This window comes from Mus caroli, chromosome 15 (assembly GCF_900094665.2).
Source record: "Mus caroli chromosome 15, CAROLI_EIJ_v1.1, whole genome shotgun sequence".
Lineage (NCBI taxonomy): Eukaryota > Metazoa > Chordata > Mammalia > Rodentia > Muridae > Mus > Mus caroli.
The window spans coordinates 65418387-65431293 of record NC_034584.1 but is presented as its reverse complement, the minus strand read 5'-3'; the positions used below and the strand labels follow the sequence as shown (position 1 = coordinate 65431293).

The 12907-nt window shown below is 40.7% G+C and overlaps 1 protein-coding gene across 2 annotated transcripts in view; it reads left to right on the top strand.

Annotated features, from left to right (window-relative positions):
* Col22a1 (collagen type XXII alpha 1 chain) overlaps positions 1-12907 on the top strand; it is a 237024-nt gene that overhangs the window by 186343 nt on the left and 37774 nt on the right. For both annotated transcript variants that reach the window (XM_021183654.1, XM_029469967.1), the window contains exons 47-50: positions 1364-1417; positions 3972-4025; positions 8739-8792; positions 12456-12509. In XM_021183654.1, coding sequence (XP_021039313.1) covers positions 1364-1417; positions 3972-4025; positions 8739-8792; positions 12456-12509 — 216 coding nt within the window. The remainder of the gene's footprint in view (positions 1-1363; positions 1418-3971; positions 4026-8738; positions 8793-12455; positions 12510-12907) is intronic.

Sequence of the window (12907 nt, the reverse complement as noted above, 5' to 3'; positions counted from 1 at the left end):
TCCTCATCCTTTTAGATGGACAGATTGAGATCTAGAAAGGGGTATGGCCTGCTTAAGGATGCAGAGATGAAGAGGGACAGGAATGAAACCCGTGCCAGACTAATTCACTGTCAAGGACTCTTCACAGCCCAGTAGGTTATTTTAAAGAAATGGAAATGTTGCTGTTTGATGAATTGCAGTTGTTATTCCAGTAAGTACACTCGGTGTAGTGGCTTACTTCAGCAATCTTAGCACTTGGGAGGCTGAGGCAGGAGTGGTGATACAAGTTTGAGCCCAGGCTAGGCTACAGAGTGAGTTTCAGGCCAGCCTTTAATAAAGCATAAAAACCTGTCTTAGAAAACAGAATCTACTAAACCAAAAGCCATGTATGGTGGCTAACACCTGTATTCCCAGTAGTCATGATGCAATATGGATGCATCACTATGAGTTTAAGGTCAACTCCGGCTACATAGTTGTAGGACAGCCTGGAGTATAGTTTAAGAAGCTGTCTCAAAAACAAAACAAAACCAACCAACCAAAACCAAACCAAAACAAAGCAAAACAAAACAAAAAAACAGAAAACAAAACAACAGCAACAAAAAAACCCAAAACAAACATACAAACAAAAACCAAAAAGACCCAATATACCAAATTGCCAAAGCAAAAGACATATTAAATAAACTGAATGAAGTGGTCACATCCATATGCCAGCACTTGTTGGGGCTGAATAATTAGGAGTTCAAGGCTGTCCTTAACTATATATGACATTCAGATCAGTTTGAGCATTATGAAATTCTATCTCAAAACATTTTTTAAAAATACAAACATGGCTGCCAAACATGAACTGAACAAGGCTGACAGCAATGAACCTGTCAAAGTGGATGGGGAAAAGCCCATAAGATCTCAGCCTTACCCTTCTTGCACATCATCTCTTCAGGACCTCCTGATGCTCTTTTCTGCCTCTGTTTCACATCCCTGGAAGACCTCACTTTCGTCTTGATCTTCTCTTTCCCTCAGCTTGGACCTTCTGACCCACTTCTCACCATGGCTACAAATCTCAAAGAGGACCATTATCCATCCTTCTGTGCATCACTGTGTTCAGATTCAGGAGGGAGATGACATACCAGACTTAGAACTGCATTCCTCTCAGCCCTGTTTGTTTTCTTTATGCTCCCCTAAGGGACCTGAAACTCAACTAAAAGAAATTTTACCAGCAATCTTTCTAGCAGGGCTTGCTTCTGTCTACTGTCACCATGGTTGGCAGCAATGATTTAATAAAGAATTTGAAGAACTGATAAAAGCACATATAGCATACTTTTATATTTACAGTGTTAGTTCTAATGAAATTTTCTGTGGCTTGACTTGCCTTTGTCTTCCTTCCCAGGGAAGCCAAGGAGAGCGTGGTGCAGAGGGTGAGGTGGGACAGAAAGGTGAACAGGTAAGACTAATTTCTGTCATGAAGAAAGTCACACTGTAAGAAGGGCCCCACTCAGTGTCCACTCACTGCTTCTGACGCCACCCTTGCTTCTTCTGTGCCTGCAGAGGAATGTGTGAGTCTTGCTTTCCTGCTTTCCATCTTGACCTCTCTGCTTACTCTCATCCTGTTCCATCTCCCAGTTGTCCGAGGAGCCTGCATCTTTCCATTTTCTTCCCCTCTCTTCCTGATTGCTTCTCCCTTATGGAAGCTTTTCTCATTCTCTAGGTAACATCCCTTTATCCCTCCCACCACTTCTTGAGCCCTTCTTTATACTTTCATGGTAGTATTTGAAATGTTTTATAGCACTCCTTGAACCAATCAGTGCCTCCTCAGGCTAGCTGGATCCCTCTCCTCACACATAGGAAGATGGCACCAGTACCAACTCTGTTCTTTTTGTGGATCCGGGGTACTGCTTTCCTACTGTTCTCCAGCTAGTAGCGCTGACTGATTCCACACAGCCTTAGTGCTTGCCCAGTCGCTGTTGTGGATTGTCTCCCCTTCTGTCATTACCCCTTCCTTCTCTTTCTTGCCCTTTACTAACCCCCTGCTTCTGCTTTCAAATTGGCCTGCATCTAGCCCCAGTGCTCACAGTAACAAATTCCCTACCTAGCACTGCTCCAGAATCTGAGATACAAAATAAGCAAGGGTAGATCCTGACCTCAGGGCCTATTGATACATGTGAGTGCAGGGTGGGCTGCTGAGCCAGTGATCCTTATGCATGCAGCTGCATGAGAGCTGTGATTAAGGTTTGCTCCCCTGCATTTGGAGAAACAAAAGGCATCTGGGTTACCATGCCATGGGTTGCATGTGAGCAGCAAACACTTTATGCCTTGCATGGAGTATTGTTTGATCTTTCCAGTGGTAGGTTTTGAAGGGTAGGAGAGAGAAAGACTTTCTTTGGCATTGTTCTGTATTTTAACTTTGTTGTACTAGACTAAATGTTAGATGCTAAATTTTATATTACAAAGAGTAAGCAGCTCATTCTGTAACCCACAGGAAACTCCACATGGGGAAATAGAATAGTTCTGTCATATTATCATAATATTGATGTCAAAATTAAATTATTCCCAGCTTATTCTGTTAAGGATGAGGTATGAGTTTGAGTCTTACTTTCTTTTCTTTGCTTTCTTCTTTAGTGGGATATGCTATTATAGGCACTTCTGCAAGGTTGGCAGTATAAAAAGATCATTTTCATGTTCCGTTTAGATATAAGAGGTTTCTTTCTTTCTTTCTTTCTTTCTTTCTTTCTTTCTTTCTTTCTTTCTTTTTTTTTTGTTTGGTTTTTCGAGACAGGGTTTCTCTGTATAGCCCTGGCTGTCCTGGAACTCACTTTGTAGACCAGGCTGGCCTCGAACTCAGAAATCCACCTGCCTCTGCCTCCCGAGTGCTGGGATTAAAGGCGTGCACCACCACGCCTGGCTTTAGATATAAGAGCTTTAAGATATCATCTTTCTTGCAGATGTTATCTGCATCCTTGGACACTTCTATGTAAAGAAAAAAAAATTAACAAGTTCACCAGTGGTGACCTGCACTTGTAATCCCAGCACTAGAGCAGCGCAGATGGGATCCTTGGGATTTTCTGGCTAGTCTGTGTGGTCTACTTGATAAATCCCAGGACAATGAGAATCTCATATCAAAAAAATGAAGGGGGATGGCACCTAACGAGTATTACTGGAGATTGATCTTTGGTCTGTGCATTCATGCTCATATTATGTACATGATTACATGAGCGTGTGCACGCGTGCCCCCCCCACACACACACACGGGTGGGTGGGGAGGGAGGGAGACAAAGACAGAGAATATGGAATGAATTAGTTCTTTATATCTTTGGCCTTGATAGCCATAGTATAAACCATGACTGAAAATGTTTTTTTTTAGGAATTTTCATTATGTGATAACAACTCTTTCTTTAGTAATTCATTGCAGTAACTATTGCAGGTATTCCAGAGATAGTTTAAAGTATGTGAACAGGCGTGAATGAGACATAGATCATTCTGTACAAGGGCCTTGAAGTGCCCTTGAATTCTGATGTTCTTGGGAAGATATCCCAGAGCCAAGCCTTGCAGAAGTGATAACTCTGTGTAAATATACATGCCCATTTAATTTTCTTTTAGTTCTTCTTTAATGGGACACTATATGTATATCTGCAAGAATGGAAGTATAATAAAAATATTTTCCTGTTTCATTTAGATGTAAGAGCTTTAATATACCATACCTCTCATTTTTATCTGCATCTTAAGCCACTACCATCTGCCCTTCTCTCACATCAATGATTTTGAAGCAAATACTCTTTCAAGACATATTCATTTTTATAAAAATCATAAGGCACTTTATTTACAGTCACTAAAGTTACATGAAAAAAAAAAAAAAAAAAGACCTTCTGTGGCCAGAGTTTTCAGCCATATTTGTCACTGGACTTAGGAGGCAGACTCTGGATTGGTTATTTGTTTCAAGCAGAAAACTTTTTTTATTTTAATGAGTCACTTTTAAAGAATTATCTCCTGTGTCTTCCTAGGGTCACCCTGGAGTTCCAGGCTTCATGGGCCCACCGGGGAATCCTGGGCCACCAGTAAGTAGACTAATGACCTTCATTTCCTGGTTTGGGCTTTCAAGGAATGTGTCCTTGTTCAATGGAACTTGCATCACACTGGACCTATCTTATTTGAATGGATGGGTTTACCCTTAAAGCTCTCAGCAATGAGAAGGACATGAATGGGATGAATCTCGAGGGATTTAGGTGGCTGTTCTTGTGCCTGAGGGTCCCTGGCACAAATTGAAGCCAGTGTTTCAAGGTTAGGATGTCCCATTAAGAACTCCTTTATATTGAACTTGAAGATGCCCATACGAACCCAGATTCTCCCCAATGTTCTGTAATCAATAATTCATAATTACAAGTTATTGTTCAGTATTATTCTTTTTAACCACTAATTATTATTCTCAGGCATTTTTGATAGCTATAATATCGAATTTATTGTTCCATTTAAGAAAATACTTTTTGAGCCAGGCGTGGTGGCGCACTCCTTTAATCCCAGCACTTGGGAGTCAGAGGCAGGTGAATTTCTGAGTTCGAGGCCACCCTGGTTTACAGAATGAGTTCCAGGACAGCCAGGGCTACACAGAGAAACCCTGTCTCAAAAAAACACAAAAAAACCTTTTTTTTTTTTGCACTTGTAGTAGAGTTGTGGCCAAGGCCTAGAAACAGAGGCTCAACACCATTCTGTACACACAGATTAGTCATGTTGTTTCTCTGCTTGGAGCCAAGTACCACTGCAGTTCCTAGATTCATTGAAGGTAGCCATGACAACAAGCAGTGGCAATTACTGTCCCTGCTGAGCCCAGGACCTCAGAGATTTCCATGGATTCTCTGTGAAACTCTCTCTCTCAGACCATACAAACAAGGTCATTCCAAATGACTCAAAGCCCACAGGGGGAGAAAAAAAAACCTGTACCAAGCAGAAAACAGGATTTTAAGATAAATTGTGAAAAAGAGAGTCAGTTTGGATTATGAAATTAAAGTTAGGAAATTATGCTTGCTTTTTTCTTCTATGCTTTTTAAAGATTTGCAAGAGCAGAAAGTACTTCTAAACATGGGACCATCTCCTTAGCCGTGCTTTGCCTTTTTAAGTAGCAACTCATTGACTTCTAGTTGTATTAAGTGATTGAAATAAATCAAAGGTTAAAAACTGTATTTGTTTAATGAAGCTATGTAAGAACTTGAAACAGCGGTTGGCTCTTCACAGTGGACCTCTACATTAAGTTCATTAGTCATTTCAAAGAATGAAAAGTTCACTTTAAATCTTTGATATCAACAATATCCCTACTTCTGATTTCAACAGCTTTTATAATCCCTCAGCTTCAATTCTTAGCGATCTTGTTCAGCTATGTGCTTTTGTGGAGGAAATGATAAGGGGTGTATTAATTCGTTGCCATTGAACTACTGCCTAGAATTTTTTAAATTCCTTAAAGATTTACAATTTTACTTATTAAATTATGTTGCATTACATTTGCATATTGTCCTATATATACAGTAAGCTTTCTATTGCTGTGATAAAACACCATGATGAGAAGCAGCAAGGAGAATAAAGGATTGTTTGGTTCACATTCCATCACTGAGGGAAGTCAGAGCAGAAACTCAAGGCAGGGACATGGAAGCAAGAACTGAAGGAAAGACCATGGAAGGATTCTTATTTCTGACTTACTGTCGATAGCCTGCTCATGCAGCTTTATTATAGCACCTAGGACCACTTCTCTTGGGACAACACTGTGCTAAGTGAGCTGGACCCTCTCATAATGATCATTAGTAAAGAAAATATTACACAGGCATGCATATAGTCCAATGTGGTAGAGCTTTAAGAAAACTTCAGCTTGTGTCAAACTGAACAAATAAGTAAAATAACCGGCACACCTATTTTGTTGTTATATCTAAAAACTAGGCAAAGAAAATCCTGACAAAGGTGGGACTCCAGTGTATACTTGGGACAGGCGCCCATACTCATCAAAGAGGAACATATGAGAGACAGATGGCTTTGTTAAAAATCAGTTCATTGGTGAATAATGTCTTGTCATGATAGTCTTAACTTCCAAATGTACTCCTTCAGCTGAGGATGAGACCTTCTTCCCCACTTCATCCTGATGGTTGCAAAGCTAGAACATGGCTCTAGTACTTTCTTGCAATAATTGCAACAATTTAGGTCTCCTTAGGACCATCACAACCATAAAGCACAGGCCCTGGCTTTGGAGTCGTATGTTGAATGGCGAGTCTGAGACATAGAGGCAATTGTACTCAGCAACCACTGTGACTGTTTCCAGTTGAGGGATGCTTTCAGCTTAAATAGATGCTTACTGAGCTTCTGTTTAATGCCACGCTTAGTGTCGCTATGCTAGAGCTTAGGTGATGAGTCAGCCCTTAGATTCAGTGGCTCATTCCGCAGAAGCAACTCAAGAAGAGAGAAGTAACCAGGATGGACAATTATGCATATGTGCTTATTATTTGGCAGGTACTGTCCAAGTATTCCATGATCTAGACTCCAAGCCCACACAGCTCTTTCATTGTTTATTTTCTCCTCTCAATCAGTGTCTCTCCACCAGATAAAACCTTTACCACTTTCCTCCTGTGCTTTTGATTCCAACTCCACAAAGTCTAGGGTGTTGGGGAAGAAACTTTTGCCAAATTTGTGTAGAAAAATTCAGATTTGAGATAGAAGCTACATATTATTTTGGTAGTTTTGGGTTGCATGTGTAATTTCACCAAGAACCTCAGGCTATTTGTTTAAATATTACCATATTTAAATGTCTCTATAGTTCATGAATATTACCTTGCTTCTTATCTAGTCTAAGAGATGTAGGCAAATCAAACAGCATCCCATCCTAAGAACTTGCAATCCCTAGGAAGCCAGCTATATTTACAACATCAAGTTTCTCTGAGATGCAAGGCTATGGTTACTTCTCTGTACCTATAGCATGGTTAGCACCTACAAAAAGAAATTCACTCAACTAATACATTTAAATCAATCAAAGGCCACCAAATAGTTATCAATAAAGTTCTGTGAGAACTTGATTGTTCACGCTTCCATGATTAGTCAATATCTACTGTGGCTGTTCCTTGGATGAATGATAGACATATGCTATTAGATGATAAACATATCATATTAGATATGTTCATCATCTGTGCATTGTCCTTGGGGTGTTTTTGGTGATGGCTAGTTCTTTATGTGTATTGCCTTTTTTCAACCCATTGAACAACCCACATGTCGTTGTTGCTCCTTTTTGTCTTCATTTTACAAAGGAGCTGGGATGTAGAAGGGCAAAGTAACCTGGATTTCAGAGTAACTGGATTTCAGAGTAGAGAGGCAGGATACACGCACAGAATTCTGATTCTGAGGTTCTGGCTGAGCCAATTCCTCTGTTCTGTACTAAGCACTTTTTCTGAGTCTTCCCAAACATTCCTCATCTTCTTAGGGTGTAGGCAATTTCCCTACTTTCATAGAGAAAGAAACTAAGCTTGTAGATTACATGCAGCAAGAGACAAATATATAAATTCACATAAAGAACTTCTCCCCATGCAGAGACCCATAGCCAAACATTAGATGGAGCTCAGGGAATCCTGCAGAGGAAGAAGAGGAAGAATTAGAGGAACTAGAGAGGTCAGGGATACCACAAAACATGCCCTACAGAATCAACTGACCAGGACTCATGGGGGCTTGCAAAGAACAGGGAGCCTGTAAGGATCTGACTTAGGGCTTCTACATATATGCTATGGTTGTATAGCACAGTTGCCTTTTGGAATTGCTAACAGTGGGAGTGGGGAACTTTTGCCTCCTATGAGACCCTGTTCCTCCTACTGGATTCCTTTATCCAGCCTTGATGTGATGGTATATTCCTGGTCTTACTGTAGCTTGTTATGCTGTGTTTGGTTGATGTACTTTGAAAGCCTGTTATTTTCTGAGGGGACTCAGACAGGGAGGTAGATCTTGGGGAAGAAGGAGGTAGATGGAGGAGAGACTTATGGGAGGGGATGAAAGGGAGGGATGGGAAACTGCAGACAGGATGTTATATATGAAAGAATAATTTTCTTTTAAAAAAAAGAATACTGCTCTCTTCATCCTCTAGCTGGCTCTGCTTTTACTCCAATCTGATTATTCAAAAATTTGGCTGAATATCCAATATATTCCAGGAACTTCTTAAGAAGAAGAGAAGTCATGGAGTTTGTGATATAGGAATGATTGGGAAAAGAGGAATGTAGACAATAAAAAAAATTAAAGTCAACAAATCCTAGGATATCTGACATTAGCATATGCTATGGCAGAAATGGGGGTTGTTACTGTGGTTTTTGAGGGACCACTGCTTAAACTTCTCAGTCTTGTAGGTAGCAAATATCTACCTGAGAATCTAATGCCTGAAGTGAGCCTGTGGGCATGGGGACAAAGATGTAGGCAAAAGAAAACCCCCAAAGCAGTGTTATAGATGAATGCCTGGAGCTTACCTTACACTGCTTCCTTATTTCTTTGGACCTTTTCTTCCATCTTTTTGCCTATATCTCTCCTCATCCATAGGTTGACACTAGTGATCCTCTCCCTATTCTCCAAGAATATAGACCCAGGTGTTCACTTATTGGTCTGTGTCCCAGTATGTTCTCTTATAACATTAGCAAGGAAGTCACTTTCAAGTGTGAAGCTTTTCTGTTGTCTTAGGGGTGACTGGCTGGTCAGTGCTTTATAGCTGCCTCTCTAGCTTCAATCCAATTGCACTTAAAACTGGTCTTCTGCCTTGTGTTTCTTTGTAGGGAGCAGACGGAAATGCAGGTGCGGCAGGGCCACCAGGACCTCAAGGGCCTCAGGTAAGTGCTGCACAAGACAGAATCATCTTTAAGCTGACCTTAATGTTTATCAACGGTGTTCCCTTCCTCTCCAGTTGTGAGTCCCCCAGGTTCTGTTGAGGGCATGCCTTTTTGAAGGGAAAATACAAGGCAAGCCTTTTGCTAGATGTCTTATTACTTTACCATGGAAATGGAGATTCTGATAGAGTCATCTAGTGACCTGTGATTCCCCGGTGCAAACAAGCTCTAAATATACATTCTCTCTCTCTTTGTCAGAGGAGTTTCTTAGTAGCCAAGGGTGAGTGGGAGAAGCCCAGCCTATGCTGTGATATGCGCAAGTGTGTATCAGGCAGGAGACAGCTCTGTTACCACAACTGTTCCAGAAGAAGGTAAAACGTCGGAAAGGAAGGTCATTGGTCAAAGTCCCCGAATTGTAGCTGTTGTGGTTGACAGTCCAAGTTTTTCATCTTAAAACTCAGATTCTTTTCTTTGCTGAAAGCTTCTAGAACCACATCTGGCTTAGGTGCCATAAAGCAAAAGCCGAACTACCGGTGGGAAGGCATAGTGCTGGTTGAATTCATGTATGACATTTAAAGATACATCCAATGTGCCAATACCCTTCATCCCTTCTGGCTTCTCTCCAGCCGTTTCAGCCTTAGAAGTGAGAGAAGTCTTGAATCATTTCAGCTCTTCTATAAATAAGGAAAGTGAGAGTGGAGAAGCAGTCGGACATTTTAATGGAAGACTCAGAGCCGACGGCTGGTTACAGGAAGTTCAGTGGCGTAGTCACAGAGAATGAGGGTCCATCCTTACTCTTGTACTTCTGGCAAGCTCATGTATAGAAGGGCCCTTAGGGTACAGTTAACAACACCACATCCTTCTAGGCCAGCATGGAAAAGTGGTGCCCAGTCGACAAAGGCAAACAGGAAATTAATGTTCTGCTCGAGACTTAAGTCAATTTGAAGACTATTAGTTTGCTGTTCTTTCTCCTGTTTCACACCAACTCACCATGGAGCACTGAGATTGAATAACTGACGGCCCCAGGGTCCTTTGTAGGATCATCCTGCGGTCAATCCGTTTGAAACAACCCATGCATAAATCCCAGGATAGAAAACACTGCAGGCAGCTTCTTATTGATTCTAAGACTATAAAAGATTTTTCCCAATAAAACTAATGGACTGTTTGCCTGTGGAGAATAAGATACTGGGCCCAGTTGTAAAATCATTACATTGCTACAAATTAAACTCTATTAAATAAGACTTTGATTCTATCATGGGACCCCCCCCCCCTTGGTAAGTTATGGGAGCAGCTGTAGCTGCCCATAGTCCTGATAGATTATCTTAAATATTAAGCTGGGATAGGGTCAAAGTTCTCTTACATGAAACAGTGTTGGCTGGGTAATATGGATGCACACAGTTCATACAATCCTAATTTTTCTCACTGTTTTAAATTAAAACATGTTAAGTCCATGCCATTGTTTTGACATTATTTGAAGGGCAGCAGTATGATGTTGAGCCCCCAAATATCACCTCTTATAATTACTCTTACAAAACATGATGTCTAAATAGCCTCTCTTTGCTACTAAATGTTTTAAGGATGCAACAACTCTTCTGAAGCAGTATGAGTGGAGAATTTTAGATTGGCAGATCTTTGTTGATCTTTTATAGATGTCTTCTAGCTATCTATTTATACAGCAAGGAACTTGTAGTTTCAGAGCCAGGACTTAATTTTGAAAAGTCATTATTTCCTGCATTCTGCCTGATTTCAATTAGTTGCTCAATAAATATTTAAGTGTGTTCATTTCCGCAGTAAGTGATTTGTACAAGCAAACTTAAGGGGAAACGTCGTGTGTCACCTTTTGAGAATTCAGCTCTGTTGGTGCTAAGGATTGACCAGGGAGGTTCTGTGATGGAGACTGGGTCAGGGTGTTCTGGTAGATTGGTGGGGCTGGCTCTGTGTTGGAATATGGAGCTGGAGGCTAGTTTCTGTCTACTGTGTTTTCTCTGACAAATGAACTGCTTTGAAAATATTAGACAAGTGTTTGTGATGGCCAGGGAGTCAATAGGCAGAGTCTTCTCCTGAACTTGCCTCCCTCACCTGGGAATCGAGTGAATGATGTAGCCCAAAGCTTAGTAAACATCAATCTATGAAGAAACAAACAGGAAACAGCTCACACATTGTGAGGCACAGTTCTCTGTTGTACCTACTCAGCTGAGCTCCTGTAAGGCAACATGTGCCATAGACAATACATATGCTAATAGAATATGAATTTCTGCTAATAAAACTTGATTTACAAGAGCAAGCAGAGGACGAGAAATTGTTGACCCTGTTCTGGAATTACTATTTTTCCATTTTAAGGTTTTTGGAACAATGAGCATCCAGGAAGGTATCCAGAATGCTCCATTATCAGCATCTAAATTTCCCCATGTTAGCTGAACAAACATTCAAAACTAATGTGTATATTCACACTATTCGCACATATCATGGTAGATGCTGCCATGGGCAGAAGATGGATGCTGAATTTCACTGGTTTGTTCATTTTGTGCATTGGTCTGAGGGGCAGTATGTTCAGATAGTCCTAAATGGCTTGCTACATAATTCTGTAAATGCTGCGGTGCACCACACACTGAAATCAGCTCAAAAGCATATCACGTTCTATGGTTTTGAGAGCTACAAGAAGCTTTTTAGATGTGTATGAAAAGTGTGAATACCTTGCTGAATTTTTAAACAATGATAAAAGTAAAGCTCCCTTCTGTACCGACTCAGGAGTCTATAAAACAATCCCTGGAAGCATGCATTGCTGCTATCTTATTCATAGTTTAGAATTGGCTAAAAACCAGCCATTTGGTTTATATGCAGTACAAATATAGCTTAATAAGAGACATGTGTTTTGGTCCCCTGATGGGACCGTTTTTGTAAAAATCTGTATAAACGTGGAATAAACACTTTTGTTTGTTCCCACTTACATTCTGAGGACAAAATATTTACCCTTTAAAATATCACTTTATGTGATTAGAATGTTAAGCCTGGCAGCAGAGTCTTGTCCTGCAAAGGCACTGGGAGGGAGTTAGAAAGTCATCAAGAGTCCCTCATACTCATGGCAGGAACATGGGGTAATAGGAGACTGAGCAGTGTCATCAGAGCAGTGGCAGCTCTATGCCCATCATGAACAAGATGGGAAACAAAGTGCTAATTGATGCAATTTGACAAAACAGACTTTGAAAATAGCACACATTTTTTCATGGAGGGGATAATGACTGGTGGCTATTTCTGGATAAAGGTTTGGGAATCTCTGGGGAAAATATACAATGAACACAATGAAACCGTGGATCACACAGGCCTCTGGGTCAGACTTTTACTTAAGCTGGTTTCTGTAAGTGCAGTACTCCACAGTCCTAGGCTATGCTATGGGAAGAGATAGATGTTGGGATGGATCTGGAGTCATGGCTTTTGAGCTCCAGTGCTCCAAATCTTCTACAGCCGTTTGAAGTTGGATTCCCTGAGTCTCTATAATGTAGACTATGTCTGCCTACACCAGTTTTTAACCAAGCTCCTCCCATCTCACAAGACAAGTCCCTGTGAGATTTCTTTCCAGAACAAGCTGGAAATAAATGTTAATCATGTTCCTTTCCAGTTGACCAAAGATTTTGTGATTTTTTTTTTTTAATGTCTTGGCTCTTTCAGGGCAAAGAAGGCCCTCCTGGTCCCCAAGGCCCATCTGGCATCCCAGGAATTCCAGTAAGTACCACTTTCAAGAATCTGGTTTCTCATCAGAAAAATAAGTAAGCAAAAATGTATTTCAGCCATGTGTGGTAGCGCACATCTATAATCCTAACGCTAGGAAGGTGAAGCAGTATTTAAGGCTAGCCTGTGGTAAGGGAGACACTGTCTTAAAATTTTCTCCCCTTTCCACCGACAGAAATGCTCTTGCATTGTAAGAGCAAGGTGTGGTCACTAGCCAAACTTATGGTACTTTAGAAATTTAGAAGAAAAATACATTTTAACCTGATTATTCTGGACATCTAACTTGAGTGGAACACATCTTAATCCCCTTTTATGCTAAAAATTGGTGGTTTCTTATTGATTTAAATAGTTATTTTCTCTCTCGTATAGTTACACAAATATACACATTCATA